Below are 19,457 nucleotides of genomic sequence, written 5' to 3' on the forward strand. Positions count from 1 at the left end.
GGGATATTGGCCTGTAAGTTTCTTTACTTGTGGCATTCCTGGTATAGTTTTGGTATCAGGGTAATGCTGGCCACCTCAAATGAGTTTGGATGGGTTCCCTCTTCTGTGTATTTGGAAGAGTTTGGGAAGAATTGGTATTAATTCTTTAAATGTTTGGTAGAATTCACCAGTCAAGCCATCTGGTCCTGGTCTTTTGTTTGTTGGGAGGTTTTTTATTACTCCTTACTAGTAATCAGTCTATTAAGATTTTCTATTTCTGCATGATTCAGTCTTGATAGGTTATATGTTTCTAGGAATTTATCCATTTTCTGTGTTACAAAGTTGTTAGCATATAATTGTTCATAGTAGTCCCTTATGATACTTTTCTTTGGTTAATTTTTTGAACTTTATTATCCTCTTCCTGACCCTTCCCACTGGCAACTCTTGTTTGTTCTCATATGGGTTCCAGACCTGGTTAAATGTCTTTCTAATAGAGCAACTCCACCTACCCCCCACCTACTTCTTTACTCAAAGAGAAAATTCACCTGGAAACCACTAGAATATCTGTCTTTAACTTAACACTGTATTATCATTAGCCCTGAAAATATGTTATGGTACATAGCTGATGCTTACTAAACGTTGATATAATGAATATTGTTAAATGACTCCATATGAAAAACACAAAATACTATTTATTACTATCATAAATGTTTTATAAATTCCCATTTATAATTTATGATAAAAAAAATCAACAAAACACAAGCTACTACGTTCATAGCACTTGTATATATCTCTTTAGAACATTATTCAAACTGAGTTAAATATTTGTGGAATCCTTGAAACATTTCAAGAAAACATTACTTGGAATCACTGCTCTAGACCTGTTACTCTCTTAACATAGATCAATATGCAAAAATATTTAGGACTAGTTATCCTGATAGGTTTCAATTCAACATTAATCATGTTAAAAATCACATATACAAAGGAAAGAAATTACCATATGTAAATTTGCATATATATATTGTCATATGGTTAATTAAGCACCACATTAATCTGTATTTTTCTTAAATTCCCTAAGAGGGTATTTATGATCTCTGAGGTAAATTTTAAAGAAAATGTAAATGTACTATCACATAACAAAGGCTTTTAATAGTTCACTGTCAAAATAGTCTTGTTTCATTAAATTTTACAATGACACTAAAAAGTTCTGCAAATATCACTGTTTTGTTTTTTGGTTCAGCCATACTTTTTTTTTTTTTTCTGTGTTCATGATCTCTTGATGCTTGATAGCTCTCTAGTCCTCTTTCCTAGTACTAACAGAGTTCCATTAGGACTCCACTGTCACTACCAGTTCTCAGGACTTTTCCCAACTTTTTATCTAGCGTCCCAATACTTCTCTCCAGGAAACCGCTTTCTGACATAGTGTTTAGAACATGCATGTAATCCCCATCTTTTTCCTCCTTTTCTGTCTCTCAAACTTATTTTTCCTTCTTTCACTAAAATTTAATTCAGCCAAACCCTTGTCTAGATAGGCAAGAGATATGTTAGGAACAAATATTTCCTATCTTGTACTCTTTTCTTCATTTTCTGCCTCTTATCTTAAAGTCTCAATTCCCCTATTATAATATAAAATTTAACATGAAGTATATATAAGAAGTATACAAAAATGGTATAAAAGTAAACAATTTTCCAGGTAAATGCACACCAAAAGAAATCCAAGGAAATAATATAAGAAGCTAAAATTCATGGCAAAACATATTTAATGTATAAACAAACAGGATTACTTTTTTCTTAACTGTAGAAATGTAAGGAGAACTACCAGGATGAATTATAATTTGTATGGGAGACTGCTACATAAATGGCTCCCAGTGAATCATACCACCTGCTATCTGTATCCTTGTGTACTCCACTCTCACACTGACTCTAGAATTGCTTTGTTCAATGGAAGATGAGCAAATATGATGCAAGTGCAGGCTTGATAAACTCTTGTACATTAGGGCTTGCCCTCTTGTAATGTTTTTTTCTGTCATGGGAAGAAACACGGTCTAGCCTACTGGAGGAGGAAAGGCCATGCAGACCAGAGACAGTCAAGTCAATGAACCATGAAAAATTATAAAACATCCTGTTTTAAGCCACTGAGTTTTGGAGTGGTTTGTTATATGGCAATGGATAAGAGCTACACTTCGTAGAACCTTATCATCTCTCTTTATTTATGTCTGTGGAAGACCAAATGGATAAAAGTTCAATAAAGTTATATTTAATATGAAAAAACACTTAAGGTCTCTCAGCAAACTTTAACAGTACTAGACCTGCTGTACCTGTTATATTTCTCCCTCTACCCCAGCTATTCAGTCCATTTAAAAAGTATTTACAAGAATCAACACTTTAACCATTATCCTATACATTCTATAGGTAAAGAAGTAGAAACTGTATCAGTGAACAAAGAATACATGATAAATATTTTTATTTAAACATGAATTGTACATCTTTCATATAAAAGATGAGATTCTAGCCTGTTTTTAAAAAATTAATTATACTTGCTAATACTATCTTTACATTTTTTACAGAAGCTAATTTTCTCTAAATTTGCAGCTTCATTCCATAGCTTTTATAGACTCATAATCTCGAATATATTTCCAATATCCTTTAAAAAATAAATTCATACAAGATAATTTTAACACAATAAAAACTTAACAGATTACAGCACAACTGCCCAGCCTTCCAGCTACCACTGAATACTTTTCCAGTACAGAGAAGCCAACATGTTGGAGTAATTAATTCTCTGTATTTACCTTTATTAAAAAGAGGTTTTTGGTAGTGAGAACAAATAATCTCTCATTTGTTGCTTGAAAGCCTAAAATAGGATCACTGGTTTCTAGGCTTGCTACTTGCTGCTTAGCAACCTGCCCTACTTGCCTGCCTTCCTTCCTATTGTAAAGTACAGTGGACATGGGAGTGGGCTGACGATAGATGAAAACTCGTCGAAGGCACTCGCAAAGGGCTGCGTAAGAGTAATTTGGAGCACAGGCAAAAAATTTTTTGTCTCTCTTTGATGCTTGGACGTAGCCTGCCAAGAAATATGAGACAAAAAAAAGAGAAAAACTATATATTAAACAGAAGGGGAAAAACAGTGACTTAACATTTAATAGTTCATAAATCTTATTATAAATTGAAAAGATTAAATAAAAATATATATCATAGATACTCAACAGTGGTTAAATTCTGAGCCATTAATGACTAGCCACAATCAGTCTCTCCCAAATGGTGCAAAATTAAAGCATTAATTCCTAAGGAACAAAATAGTGTTTCATCCCTTCCAAAAAAAGCACAATATAGTTCCTATCTAATTTCCATGAATAATTAAAACATTAAAAATCTAACACACTAAAAACATGCCAAAATATCTTTAAATAATAGAGTACATCAATCAGAGATGTGGCATTACAGCATCTTCTTATCAAATAAATGGGAAAATGTTTATAGGATGTATTATAAAGTTATTTTAGGAGTGTGTTATAATGCAGACCCCATCCCCAAAGGTACTAATATGCACAGTGCATTCCCATTATTTCTGTAATGTTAGTGGTATTTTTATACACAAATACCAACACTGTAACAGGATTTGTACTTCACCTCTCAGAAGAAGCAGAGCCTTGAGACCACTACAAATTCAAAGAAAATTCAAGTATCTATTTTAAAAAATTCCATTGGGATATCCCTTGAAAACTAATTAAACTTTGAAATAATCTTTTTAAAAATTATCTTTATAGTCTAAAAGAGCATTTATGTTCTGAAATAAAAACTAGAATCTTCAGATTGGGACATGATTACTGAACATTATAACATGTGAGAGAGGAAATATAACACTAATGTAAATTGAGACCTCATCAAACAATGAATGAGCAAAGGAACCACTGAGCACAGGCAGATCAATGCTGGTTTTTTAATATTAAGCCAGGGCTTGAGGAGGAAAAATTAGAAAGGACACAGACACCTATTTGAGAGCCTAGATTTAGCTCTCCAGGCTAATCTTGACGAAATAACGTATATATAACATCTCAAGACTACACATCTAATGTAATGTTGATTTAACTTAAACTCAAGCATAATAGAATTCCATTATACTAGGGGATTTAGGGATACAAAAGGAATATCTGAAAATTAAGATAAAGCTTTCCCTCTTACTGAAAAAAATAGAATAAAAAATCAGGAATTTTAGTAGAACTAGAAATTATGTGGCTAAATTATTCAAACTTTATTTCAGGTCACAAAAATCCATTTGGAGTCTGAATTACCAGTTTAACAGCCCATATTATTAACTATAAGGGATAATTGAAAAAAATCTCCTCTACAATTAGGGTTGTACATATACAGCAATCACAATGCATAATTTTACTTCCTGCTGGCAGCTTAAAATAACCTTTCAATAAAGCAATAGCTGTGGTCAATTCATATAAAAAATTTCTCCCACACAATACTAATGTATTATTTTATCATTAAATCAATTATTGCGTAAGTCTACAATTATGTAGCTCAAAATGTTTCAAGCTCTAGTTTTAAAACCAGTATTTTCCCTTTTATCCTACAGAATAAATTTCATTTCTGCTTATCATCATCTTCCCTAAGTGTTTTCATTATAATGGCTGTTTTTCACATAAGTTCCATGAAAGATGTCTCATAATGCGCTTTACCTTAGAGCAATTCCATGATTACCGAAGACTACTCTGAAGAAACCTGAATACAAGTTCCATGAAGGGTACTGTCAAGTCCCTTGTTCATATTCTGATATTGTATAGCTTAGTTGGAATAAGCAAATAACTGATTAGAATGATTCATGCAGTTAGATAACCACTTTGATTTCTATTCTGTGCTGATCTTCTGCACAAGCATAAAAACAAATTAGTCCTACTGTTCCAAAAGTACTAACATTCATCAACTATGTGCAAGCAACCAAATTATAGCACAAATCAATCCAAGCATACTTAGGACAGCTCAAATTTAAACAAACCCAAAAACTTATAAAGGAAAAAGTTGTCAAAGAGCTTGCTTATACCTAAAGCATTGAAAGTTGCGATATGCTCCCACATATCGTCTTGGTTGCCAGAGTGTGGTTGCCAGAGAAGGGCATCAACATCATGGCGCAGACAGAAGCAGGGCATTTCTTTAGGATCCACTATGACAGAGAAAAGGTACTGGTTGCTTCCAAGATTCACCTGAAATAAAAAGTGACAAAAAATCATTTACTCAACAACAAATTAATAATAATACGGATGACAGCTGACACACAGAACTACATGTCAACAACTGTTCTAAACTTTTTACACACCTAAAACTGATTAATAAATCTTCATAATGCTCCTGGGAGAAATGTGCTATTGTTAGGTCTGTCTTAAAGCTGAGGAAAGTGACGCACAAAGGATTTAAGTAACTTGCCCATGGTCAGCCTGGTAGTAAGTTGTGCCGCTGAGATTTGAATCTGGAGTCTATGTTCTTAACCACTACACTATAGTATTGGTCAACTGTTCGTAACTCGTTTACAACATGCTATAAAGCACCAATTTTATAGGCAGAATATTTTTTAAACCACAGAATACAAATATGAAGTTTACAAATGCTAACTTGTAATAATAACTACCAAGAACAACGATAGCTACTATGATTTATGAGCACAATCTATGTGCCAGACACGTTATAAATATTAACATCAATAACCCACAAGGCTATTATCTTCATAGATGGAAGAATATACTTGAGAGAGCTTGAGTAACTTATTCTAGGCTACACAGAAAAATCACAATGCTAGGATTCAAACGCAGATCTGTTTACAAATTATTGACTTTGTATTGTCTATTTACAATAAAATGTCAAGAATGTTCATTATGTTAATAATTTTATTGCAATATTGATGGCTAAAGGAACTCATTTTACTACAGACTCATTAGGTTGAGGCTCATAACTGGATTCCATCTATAGGAATACTTTTTTTTAATGGAAAGAGGTTGCAGTGACATTCTTCATTACAAATGCTGTTTATCAGAGTTAAAAATGCCTAAAAACCAACAAAAATCATATCAAATATAGAAAACATAAAGTATGCATAGCACTTAATAAACAATGAATTGCTTCCATGAGTTTTAGAGCAGACTGGAGAATAAAATGTTGAGTTGAAATTAAAGGTGGAGACCTGACCTGTGTTCAATAGGGAAAGCTGTGAAGTGGCTCTCCCACACAGGCTACTGGTCACAGGAGCATCCAGAGACAGAGCAACCTAATTTGTGTTGCTGCAGCAATGCCAAGGGATAGGGCTTTTGGGTGGGGCCGGTACTTGTTCTCTGCAGAAGGGGAACAGGCTGGCACACAGTGTTCACAGACTATTTCTTCTCTCCCTTTGCTCCTGATAAACACTGGCTAAGTGAGGTTTATTTTCAAAATCACTGCCAACTGACTGGCCTTTTATATTACATTTTACAGTAAGTTTTATTGTCAAATTCAGTTTTTCTGTAGTTTCAACTGTGTTCTCATTACTTTCAGTTTTATACTTTCCATTAATGCATGTTTCAGCAAATAGTTTGTGGATCTGCCCCTCAGAAAGTGGACACATTATTCCTCAAATAAGATTGGGATGCTTTAAATATACTCAAAACTAATTATCTGTAAGTTTTACAAATTATAATACACTAGTCTGATGGAACTAACTAACTGCAAATATAATTTACTGTGAGATAAAACACTCCCTTTAAATGAGATAATTTTTTCTTTATGTAGTAAGAGACTGTGTGATATTCATTTAATAAATTCTAGCCTTCCTATTCTTCATTTTAAAATCAAGTATTCCATACAGATAAATAAAAAAGATTACACCACTTAAGATGTATGATACTTATTAGGTTGGTCAGCAGCCATGTTAGGAAAATATATAATTCCATTCAAAGGTTGCAAGCTAAGAGTAGACGAAGGAACTGCAGATAAACACTGCTTTTAAGATAACACCTAAAAATGGTTTCATCTTTCTCATGGTAGTTACTGAAACCTCTTGATAATTCTTTATACCTTTTACTACTTTTTCTTGCCTCACTGCACTAGCTAGGAGCTCCAGCATGATGCTGACTAGGAGTAATGAGGGCAAACACCCTTGCCTATCTTTTGCACAGGCTCCGGATGCGCAGGCTCAGCGGCCACGGCGCACGGGCCCAGCCGCTCCGCGGCATGTGGGATCCTCCCAGACCGGGCACGAACCCATGTCCCCTGCCATTGGCAGGCGGACTCCCAACCACTGCGCCACCAGGGAAGCCCGCCTGTTACCAATCTTAGGGGAAAGCATTCTAGTATTTTTACCATGAAATACGATGTTAACACTAGGTTTTTCAAGGAGGCAGTCACCTTCAACTCCTAGTTTGCTAAGCACTTTTATCATAAACAGATACGAAGTTTTGTCAGTTCTTTTTCTGCGTCTACTAGAATGGTCAAATATTTTTCTTCTTTAGTCTGATGATACACTGAATTATGTTGATTGATACTTGAATGTTGATGAATCAGCCTCGAATTCCCTGGGTAAACACTACTTGGTCATGATGTATTATCCTTTTTACTTACTGCTGGATTTCATTTACTAATATTTTACTGAGGACTTTTGATCTATATTCATGAGGGATACTGGTGTGGTTTTTAATTTTTTTCCTGTTTTCCTTTCTGTCATGTCTTTGCTATCAGGGTAATGCTGGCCTTATAAAACAAGGTGGGAGGTATTCCTTCCTCTTCTATTTTCTGGAAGTATAGAATTGGTACTGTGTGTTCATTTGGTAGAGCACACCAGTGAAGCATCCTAGGTCTGGAGATTTGTCAGAAGGTTCCTAACAATAAATTCAGTCTCTTTAACAGATATAAGACTATTAAGGTTATCTGTTTCTTTTTCAGTGAACTGTGGTAATGCTTGTCTTTCAAGGAATTAGCTTCACTTAAATTGTCAAATATATGAAAATAGAGTTGTTTATAACATCCCATTATTACACTTTACTGTCTTTTGGACTTGTCCTGACATGTCCATTTTTATTTCTGATATGGTAATTTGTGTTCTTTTTCCTTGGTTACTCTGCCTGGAGACTTACCAATTTTGATCTTTTCATTGGTTTCATTATTTTCAGTTTCACTCATTTCTGCTCTTTGAAAGTTTCCTTCCTCCTACTTGCTTTAGACTTGGTTTGCTCTTCTTTTCCTGGTTTAAGATGGAAGCTTAAATTATAAAATTGAGACACTTTTTCTATTGTAATATAACATGTAATGCCATAAATTTCCTTCTAAGCACTGCTTTAGCTGCATCCCATATGTGCTGTTTCATTTTCGTTCGATTCAAAATATTTCCTGCTTCCTTTGTGAGTTCCACTATGACTCGTAGGTTATTCAGAAATGTATTTAATTTCCAAATACTTGTGGATTTTCCAGATTTTTCTATTATTAATTTCTAATTTAATTCTGTTATGGCCAGAGAACATTCTGTTCATGATTCTTATTCTTTTAAATTTATTGACATTTATTTTATGGCCCAGAATATGGTCTATTTTGGCAAATGTTCCATGTCCCTTCTGGGATTCCAACTAGATGTATAGTAGACCATCTGACATTGCCCCACAGCTCTTGGATGCTCTGTTTTTTTGTTTGTTTTTAATCCCACCCCACTTCCACCCTCTTAGGTTAGTAAAAATTAGCAGAACTGAAATCAGTCTTCAAGGTTACTGATTTTTTTTTCCCCTCAGATGTATTGAGTATACTGATGAGTTTGTTGAAGGCATTCTTCTCTTGTTGCTGTGGGTTTTTTTTTTTAAACTTCAAGCATTTTTAATGGACTCTTTTACAGTTTCTCTCTGCTAAAATTCTGTATTAATTTATTCACCTTTTCTACTAGAGGCTTTAACATATTAACCACAGTTATTTTAAATCCTTTGTCTGGCAGTTCCAAAATAGGGGTCATCTCTGAGTCTGGTTTGTTTCCCCTTGTTTCTTGACAGCAGGATATTTTTTACTTCTTTTTGTGTGTTTTACTTCTTTTTGTGTGTCTTGTAACCTTTGACTGAATACTGGATGTAAAAAACTGTAGAGACTGAGGTAAGCAGTATTTATGCCTGGTGATGGACACATTTCTTCTGCTAGGCCATTCGTGTGGGTGGTCATGACAGAGGGAGGTTGAGAAAGGGCTGATCTGAGCTTGAATTCTGTTGTTGCTATGGTTACCTTCAGTGCATCACCAACTTCAAATTCCTTCAGTGTACTTTGCATTCTGGTGGGGACTGAGATGCTGGAGGATTTTCCCCAACTGCACTGTTCCACCCCTAACTTTAGGCCTTCACCATACATCCGCATTTCAGAGTCTCTCTATGCTCTTACTCCTTCCCTAGTGGTAGATTATTATTGCCTGTTACTTGGTGCTTCTCAGCCTTGATGATGGTGGATGGAAGGATATAGGCAGAGGGTTCTCTTGGTTCAGCTTCAGTAGTGGGCCTTGTGTCCTTGGGTTTGGGCCTTTTTAGTGATACTGCCTCATCTCCAGTGGTAGGAGAATTCTGATAATCTACCCTTGATTTCCTGCCCCTGCCCCAGGCATAGCAGTGGTGTTTTAAAGTTATTTTTATTTTCCCCCGGCTGCCGTGGGTCTTCTTCTGAGCCCTTAGGATAAGATCTAATGCTGTTCCCTCAGCAGTTTAAGGCTTTTGCTACTTAAGGAAAATAAACCAGGCAGGACTTCATTCTTCTTTCACGGCAGAAGATACTTCCCTCCTCCAGTGCTGCATCACCAGGGTGGCTTTCCCCCTGTCCGGCTCCTCCCCTGCTCCCCGTCTTCCGCATCAGGCCCTGGTCAAGGTCCATAAAGAGGATCTGTAAATCCCATGGGTTCTATACTTTCTTGTTAGCCCCCACTAGGCTTTTAGCAGTTTGTTGGATTTTCCTTACCCACTTATATGGCAATCCTTTCTTCTTCCTATGTTCAGATGAACCAGCTCTCCTATCCAGTCTCTCCTTGGTGGTACCTGTTTTTCCCTTGGATTTCAAGCTAGTTGATTGCACTGTAACCTCAGATCGCTGAAAATTTTTTTTTAAGTAATGATTCTACAGATTATCCAGGCTTCTCTTGTTGTTACACTGGGAGTGACACTCTTTCCAGCTTTCCAGACCCTAGACTGAACTGGAAGTCCCCTGCTCACTGTTTACAAACTTGCCTAAAAAGCAAGCCACTTATAATGAGCAGACTGGTGATAGTTCAGTATCCACAAGAGCTTCCATATACCCAAGTAGGCAAACTGTAGGATCCCACGCCCTGGCTTCTACCAGAGTGGATAACTAACTTAAAGGCAAACATCTTTTATCCACTGATTTATGAAATGGTTAGACTGAAGTGTTTTCTTGAACAGGTGCTTCCCATAGGGGATGGTGGCTGGCCAAAAACAGTAAATCCTCTTCTTAAATGCCAAAAATGAACAATAAACACAAACATACAGCCAATAAGAAAGAGAGGCAAAAGACATACCCAGAGAGACTACAGAAAGCAGAAATCATGAGGTAGGAAGTGAATCACAGAGGTATGAGCAGCAGAAGCAAGTAAAGAAGATGGTGATGTGATGATAATGGCGCAGCACTACAGTAGACAGCAAGGGACACTTGACTGATTCTCAGGAGACAAGGAGATTACCTTGTCATCAGAACTATGTGCTATTTTCTAAACAATGTTTCCCTTCTCTTTTAGGTCGAACTTGCAAATGCATTTGTTTACAGAATGACCTTCTATTTCTCTATGAGATCTAAAGAGATTGTTTCCACTATTCCTTATAGTCTCCACATATGTTCACACTAAATATCTGTGACTTGAGGTAATGAGAGGTCTTCTCTGCTCTTTGCAACCTTTGAAAGTCCAGATGAAAGGATTTTGTAAAGAAAATCAGAATTAAGGTTACAAACTGAAGCAAACTAGTTTTGCTAATAAGTTAATTAACTGAATGAAAATAAAGTGCAAAAATTAAAAAGTACAATTCAAATTAAGTGCACTTTTTGTATGATGCTATAGAAACAAAAAAACTCAATATAAGGCAAAGAAAATGTTTGAAGAACAACAAAGACATATCATCATTAATTTGAAGCAGACAAAACAGGGAAATAAGATGTTATTCATTATCTGGCAATTACCTGTAAGAATCAACCTGTGAGAATCAAGAACAAGATGTTCAATTCAAAGTCTTAAAATAGAAAAATCTGCAACCTAGAATACTCTACCCAGCAACATTATCATTTAGAATAGGGGAGATAAAGAATTTCTCAGTCAAGCAAAAACCAAAAGACTAAAGCAATACTAAACCTATCCTAAAAGACATAGTGAAAGGTCTTCTCTAAATAGAATGGAAGCAAGAAGATATAGGAAAGAGAAGCTCACAATTGGAAAGTAAATCACTTAAATAAGCCAGTATACAGATCAAAAAGAAAAAAAAAAAAAGCTATTTGTGAAAGTGATGATAAACACAAGGGACAGCAAAAGGATAAACAAAGATGTAAAAGAGGACATCAGAATGATAAAATGTGGGGGAGAGTAAGAAAATGTAGATTGTTTTTTTTTTTAGAATGTGTTTGAGCCTATATGACTATCAGTCTAAAGCAAGCAGCTATTGGAAGGTGTTAACATACTGGAAAAAACACGGTAATCACAAATCAATAACAATAGATTCACAAAAACCAAATAAAGGACACAAGCATAAAATAAAAGGAAATCATCAAACCACAAAAAGAACAACAAAAAGAAACAAAGAAGAAACAGAATCAACTGGAAAACAAAGTTTAAATGGCAATAAATATAGTTATCAATAATTACCTGAAATGTCAATGGACTGAATGCTCCAATCAGAAGACACTGTATGGCAGACTGGATAAATAAACAAGAGCCGTACATTGTGCTGCATACATAAGATCCACTTTAGGGCAAAGGACACACATAGATTGAAAGTGAGGGGATGGAAAAAGATATTTCACGCAAACGGAAATGACAGGAAAGCAGGGGTTGCAATACTCGTATGAGACAAAACAGACTTTAAAACAAAGGCCATAAAAACAAAGAAGGACACTATATAATGATAAAAGGATCAATACAAGAAGAGGACAGAGACCTACTAGAGCATGGACTATGTGGAGAGGGAGGGGTAGGCTGTGACGAGGTGAGAGAGTGGCTTGGACATATATACACTGCCAAGCGTAAAGTGGATAGCTAGTAGGAAGCAGCCACATAGCACAGGGAGATCAGCAAGGTGGTTTGTGACCACCTAGAGGGGTGGGATAGGGAGGGGTGGGAGGGAGGGAGATGCAGGAGGGAAGAGAAATGGGAACGTGTATATGTATAACTGATTCACTTTGTTATAAAGCAGAAACTAACACACCATTGTAAAGCAATTATACGCCAATAAAGATGTTAAAAAAAAAGGACTTTACACTCTTTACACTCGTCAACATATATGTACCTAATATAGGAGCACCCAAGTATATAAAACAAAAACTAACAGACATAAAGGGAGAAACTGATGGGAATACAATGATAGTAGGAGACTTTAACACCCCACTCACATCAATGGACAGATATTCTAGACAGAAAATCAAGAAGGCAAAGATATCCTAAATGATACAACAGAACAGTTAGTTAATTGACATTTTCAGGATTACATCCAAAAAACACAGAATACACATTCTTTTCAAGTGGACATGGAACATTCTCTAAGATTGACCAAATAGGGTGCAAAACAAAATCTGGTATAAAAATTATTTCAAGCATCTTTGACAATGGCATGAAACTAGAAATCAACCATGGAAAAAGAAATGAGAAAAAGATTACATGGAGACCAAACAACATACTAAAAAAGCAACGGGTCAATGAGGAAATTAAAAAATATCTGGAGACAAATGACAATGAAAACACAACCATACAAAATCTATGGGATGCAGCAAAAGCAGTTCTTAGAGCAGTTCATAGCAATACAGGCCTTTCTCAAAATACTAGGAAAATCTCAAACCGAACCTACCACCTAAAAGAAAAAGAACAAACAAAACCTAAAGTCAGTAGAAGGAAAGAAATAATAAAGATCAGAGAGGAAATAAGAGATTAAAAAACAATAGAAAAAAAATCAATAAAACCAAGAGCTGCTTCTTTGAAAGGTAAACAAAATAAGAAATGAAAAAGGAGAAATCTCAACTGATGCCGCAGAAATACAAAAAAACCATAAAAGAATACTATGAACAATTATATGCCAACAAATTCGACAACCTAGAAGAAATGGACAACTTTCTAGAAACATACAGCCCACCAAAACTGAATCAAGAAGAAACAGACAATTTGAACAGACCAATCATTAGAAGTGAAATAGAATCTGTAATTAAAAAAAATTATCTACAAACAAAAGTCTAGGACCAGATGGCTTCACAGGCGAACTCTACCAAACATACAAAGAACTTTTACCCATCCTTCTCAAACTCTCCCAAAAGACTGAAGAGGAGGGAACACTCCCAAAGCCACTATCATTCTGATAGCAAAAGCAAAGACACCACCAAAAAAGAAAATTACAGGCCAATTTCTTTGATGAATATAGATGCAAAAATTCTCAAAAAAATACTAGCAAACCAAATCCAACAACACATAAAAAAGATCTTACACCATGACCAAGTGGGATTCATCCCAAGTTCACAAGGATGTTCAACATATGTAAGTCAATCAATGTGATATACCACATGGACAAAAGAAAAGATAAAAACCACATGATCATCTCAATAGATGTAGGGAAAGCATTTGACAAAATTCATTCAACATCCATTCATGATAAAGACTCTTACCAAAGTGGGTACAGAGGGAATATATCTCAACATAATAAAAATTATAACAAACCCACAGTCAAAATAATACTCAACAGTGAAAGCTGAAAGCATTCCACAAAAATATGGAAGACAAGGATGCCCACTCTCACCGTTTCTATTCTACATAGTATTGGAAGTTCTAGCCACAGCAGTCAGACAAGAGAAATAAAAGGTATCCAAATTGGAAGAGGGAAAATTGTCACCATATGTAGATGACATGATACTATATATAGAAAACCCTAAAGACGCCACACAAAAAATTAATAGAACTGATAAATGAATTCAGAAAGGTAGCAGGATACAAGATGAACATACAGAAATTGGTTGCATTTCTTTACACCAACAGTGAAATATCAGAAAGGGAAAATAAAAGAAAAAAAAACCTTTTAAAATAGCAACCCCAAAGTAAAATACTTAGGAATAAACCTCACCAAGGAGGTGAAAGACTTATATGCTGAGAACTATAAAACATTAACAAAGGAAACTGCAGATTATTCAAAGAAATGGAAAGATACCCCATGCTCTTGGATTGGAATAATTAATATTGTTAAAATGGCCATACTACCCAAAGCAATCGACAGATTTAGTGCAATCTCTATCAAATTACCTATGACATTTTTCACACAACTAGAACAAATAATCCTAAAATTTATATGGAACCATAAAATATCCAGAATTGCCAAAGCAATCCTGAGGAAAAACAACAAAGCAGGAGGCATAAACCACCCCCCAGACTTCAGACAATACTACAAAGCTACAGTAATCAAAACAGTGTGATACTGGCACATAAAACAGACCTATGGATCAATGGAACAGAATAGAGAGCCCAGAAATAAACCCACATACCTATGACCAATTAATCTTCAACAAAGGAGGCAAAAATATAAAATGGGAAGAAGTCTTTTCAGCAAGTGGTGCTGGGAAAGTTCAACAGTTGCATGTAAATCAATGAAGTTATAACAAACCCTTACACCATGCACAAAAGTAAACTCTTAAAGACTTAAATATAAGACAAGGCACCATAAAACTCCTAGAAGAGATCATGGGCAAAACATTCTCTGACATAAATCATACCAATGTTTTCTTAGGTCAGACTCCCAAGGCAATAGAAATAAGAACAAAAATAAACAAATGGGACCTAATCAAACATAAGTTTTTGCACAACAAAGGATACCATAAACAAAACGAAAAGACAACCTACAGAATGGGAGAAAATATTTGCAAACAATGCAACAGACAAGCGCTTAATTTCCAAAATATACAAGCAGTTCATACAACTTGACAACAAGATAACAATCCAATTGAAAAACGGGCAGAAGACCTAAAGAGACATTTCTCCAAAGAAGAAATACGGATGGCCAATAGACACATGAAATTATGCACAACATCGCTAATTAGTTAGAGAAATGCAAATCAAAACCACAATGAGGTACCACCACATGCTTCTCAGAATGGCCATCATTAAAAAGTCTACAAATAACAAATGCTGGAGAGGGTGTGGAGAAAAGGGAACCCTCCTACACTGTTGGTGGGAATGTAAGTTGGTGCAGCCACTGTGGAAAACAGTATGGAGGTTCCTCAGGAAACTAAAGTACAATTACCATATGATCCAGCAATCCCACTCCTGGGCATATATCCAGATAAAACTGTAATTCAAAAAGATACATGCACCCCTATGTTCACAAAAGCAATATTCACAATAGCCAAGACATGCAAACAACCTAAATGTCCATCAACAGATGAATGGATAAAGAAGATGTGGTATATATATACAATGGAATACTACTCAGCTATAAAAAAGAACGAAATAGGGGCTTCCCCGGTGGCGCAGTGGTTGAGAGTCCGCCTGCTGATGCAGGGGACATGGGTTCCTGCCCCGGTCCGGGAGGATCCCACATGCCGCAGAGCGGCTGGCCCAGTGAGCCATGGCCGCTGAGCCTGCGCGTCTGGAGCCTGTGCTCCACAACGGGAGAGGCCACAATAGTGAGAGGCCCACGTACCACAAAAAAAAGATAAAAAAACGAAATAATGTCATTTGCAGCAACATGGATGCATCTAGAAATTATCATATAAGCGGACAAATACCATATCACTTATATGTGGAATCAAAAAATGGCACAAATGATCCTATTTACGAAAGAGAAACAGACTCACAGACATATAGAACAGACTTGTGGTTGCCAAGAGTGAAGGCAGGTGGGGGAGGGATGGACTGGGAGTTTGGGATTAGTAGATGCAAACTGTTACATATAGAATGGGTAAACAAGAAGGTTCTACTGTATAGCACAGGGAAAATATTCAACATCCTGGGATAAACCACAATAGAAAATAATATAAAAATATATATATAACTGATTCACTTTGTTGTACAGCAGAAATTAACACAACACTGGAAATCAACTATGCTTCAAAAAAAAAAGAACAGATGCCAAAAATCCGACTGAGTTCACAACTTGGTAGCCAAAAGCAAAATGCGACAGCAAATAAGAAAGAAGGAAAAGGATGACTGTTTAGGGCACACACTGTCAAAGGTAAGCATAATACCCAATAGCTTATTAGCAGTGGAAAGAACAAGAACAAACCATGCAGAACCAGAGAAGAAATTTTTAAATGGAGTACACTGAGACTACTTAGCGTGGGAGTAAAGAACCCAACTTAACTTCAAATGCTTCTAATGGTTTTACTATAGACATATACAGCATTGTAATTAATATTCACTCTGATGACATTCGACAATCTATAAAATGTTACTTTCTCTTCAGAATGCTCTACATTAGATTTGGGGCAAATAATAAATTTTAGTAAGATTCCATTAAAAAAAAGCTCTAAATATAGTTTTAGCACTTAGAAGAAGTAATTTATACTAGACAATTTATTTGGAAAACTCATTCTTTGTTAATGCCAAATAAATAACCTATTGCCATACGTATCGATAATTACCTTAAATGTAAATGGACTAAATGCTCCCACCAAAAGACACAGATTGGCTGAATGGATACAAAAACAAGACCCATATATTTGCTGTCTACAAGAGACCCACTTCAGACCTAGAGACACATACAGACTGAAAGTAAGGGGATGGAAAAAGATATTACATGCAAATGGAAACCAAAAGAAAGCTGCAGTAGCAATTCTCCTATCAGACAAAATAGACTTTAAAATAAAGACTATTAGAAGAGACAAAGAAGGACACTACATAATGATCAAGAGATCGATCCAAGAAGATATAACAATTGTAAATATTTATGCACCCAACACAGGAGCACCTCAATACATAAGGCAAATACTAACAGCCATAAAAGGGGAAATCGACAGTAACACATTCATAGTAGGGGACTTTAACACACCACTTTCACCAATGGACAGATCATCCAAAATGAAAATAAATAAGGAAACACAAGCTTTAAATGATACATTAAACGAGATGGACTTAATTGAACTTTATAGGACACTCCAAAAACAACAGAATACACATTTTTCTCAAGTGCTCATGGAACATTCTCCAGGAGAGATCATATTTTGGGTCACAAATCAAGCCTTGGTAAATTTAAGAAAATTGAAATTGTATCAAGTATCTTTTCCGACAACAACACCATGAGAATAGATATCAATTACAGGAAAAGATCTGTAAAAAATACAAACACATGGAGGCTAAAAGATCTGTAAAAAATACAAACACATGGAGGCTAAAAGATCTGTAAAAAATACAAACACATGGAGGCTAAACAATACACTACTTAATGACAAAGTGATCACTGAAGAAATCAAAGAGGAAATAAAAAAATACCTAGAAACAAATGACAATGGAGACACGACAACCCAAAACCTATGGGATGCAGCAAAAGCAGTTCTAAGAGGGAAGTTTATAGCAATACAAGCCCACCTTCAGAAACAAGGAAACATCTCGAATAAACAACCTAACCTTGCACCTAAAGCAATTAGAGAAAGAAGAACAAAAAAAAACCCAAAGTCAGCAGAAGGAAAGAAATCATAAAAATCAGATCTGAAATAAATGAAAAAGAAATGAAGGAACCGATAGCAAAAGGAGAAGTAACAACTGACACTGCAGAAATACAAAAGATCATGAGAGATTACTACAAGCAACTCTATGCCAATAAAATGGACAACCTGGAAGGAATGGACAAATTCTTAGAAATGCACAACCTGCCAAGACTGAATCAGGACGAAATAGAAAATATGAACAGACCAATTACAAGCACTGTAATTGAAACTGTGATTAAAAATCTTCCAACACTCAAAAGCCCAGGGCCAGATGGCTTCACAGGCGAATTCTATCAAACACTTAGAGAAGAGCTAACACCTATCCTCCTCAAACTCTTCCAAAATATAGCAGAGGGAGGAACACTCCCAAATTCCTTCTACAAGGCCACCATCACCTTGATACCAAAACCAGACAAGGATGTCACAGAGAAAGAAAACTACAGGCCAATACCACTGATGAACATAGATGCAAAAATCCTCAACAAAATACTAGCAAACAGAATTCAACAGCACATTAAAAGGATCATACACCATGATCAAGTGGGGTTTATTCCAGGAATTCAAGGATTCTTCAATATATGCAAATCAATCAACATGATAAACCATATTAACAAATTGAAGGAGAAAAACCATATGATCATCTCAATAGATGCAGAGAAAACTTTTGACAAAATGCAACACCCATTTATGATAAAAACCCTGCAGAAAGTAGGCATAGGGGGAACTTTCCTCAACATAATAAAGGCCATATATGACAAACCCACAGCCAACATCATCCTCAATGGTGAAAAACAAAGCATTTCCACTAAGATCAGGAACAAGACAAGGCTGCCCACTCTCACCACTCTTATTCAATATAGTTTTGGAAGTTTTAGCCACAGCAATCAGAGAAGAAAAGGAAATAAAAGGAATCCAAATCAGAAATGAAGTAGTAAAGCTGTCACTGTTTGCAGATGACATGATACTATACATAGATGCTACCAGAAAACTAGTAGAGTTAATCAATGAATTTCGTAAAGTTGCAGGATACAAAATTAATGCACAGAAATCTCTTGCATTCCTATACACTAATGATGAAAAATCTGAAAGTGAAATCAAGAAAACACTCCCATTTACCACATTTACCATTGCAATAAAAAGAATAAAATATCTAGGAATAAACCTACCTAAGGAGACAAAAGACCTGTATACAGAAAATTATAAGACACTGATGAAAGAAATTAAAGATGATACAAATAGATGGAGAGATATACCGTGTTCTTGGATTGGAAGAATCAACATTGTGAAAATGACTCTACAACCCAAAGCAATCTACAGATTCAATGCAATCCCTATCAAACTACCACTGGCATTTTTCACAGAACTAAAACAAAAAATTTCACAATTTGTATGGAAACACAAAAGGCCCCGAATAGCCAAAGCAATCTTGAGAACGAAAAACGGAGCTGGAGGAATCAGGCTCCCTGACTTCAGACTATACTACAAAGCTACAGTAATCAAGACAGTATGGTACTGGCACAGAAACAGAAAGATAGATCAATGGAATAGGATAGAAAGCCCAGAGATAAACCCACGCACATATGGTCATCTTATCTTTGATAAAGGAGGCA

At 35.7% G+C, this 19,457-nt stretch overlaps 1 protein-coding gene across 2 annotated transcripts in view; it reads right to left on the reverse strand.

Moving 5' to 3' along the window:
• Positions 1–706: 706 nt before the first annotated feature.
• Positions 707–19,457, reverse strand: part of NUDCD1 (NudC domain containing 1) — an 89,901-nt gene continuing 71,150 nt past the window's right edge. For both annotated transcript variants that reach the window (XM_030863103.2, XM_030863102.2), the window contains 2 exons: positions 5,033–5,192; positions 707–3,046 (listed from right to left, as the gene is read on the reverse strand). In XM_030863103.2, the coding sequence (XP_030718963.1) occupies positions 2,754–3,046; positions 5,033–5,192 (453 nt within the window). In that variant the 3' untranslated portion in view covers positions 707–2,753. The remainder of the gene's footprint in view (positions 3,047–5,032; positions 5,193–19,457) is intronic.

This window comes from Globicephala melas, chromosome 17 (assembly GCF_963455315.2).
Source record: "Globicephala melas chromosome 17, mGloMel1.2, whole genome shotgun sequence".
Taxonomy (NCBI): domain Eukaryota; kingdom Metazoa; phylum Chordata; class Mammalia; order Artiodactyla; family Delphinidae; genus Globicephala; species Globicephala melas.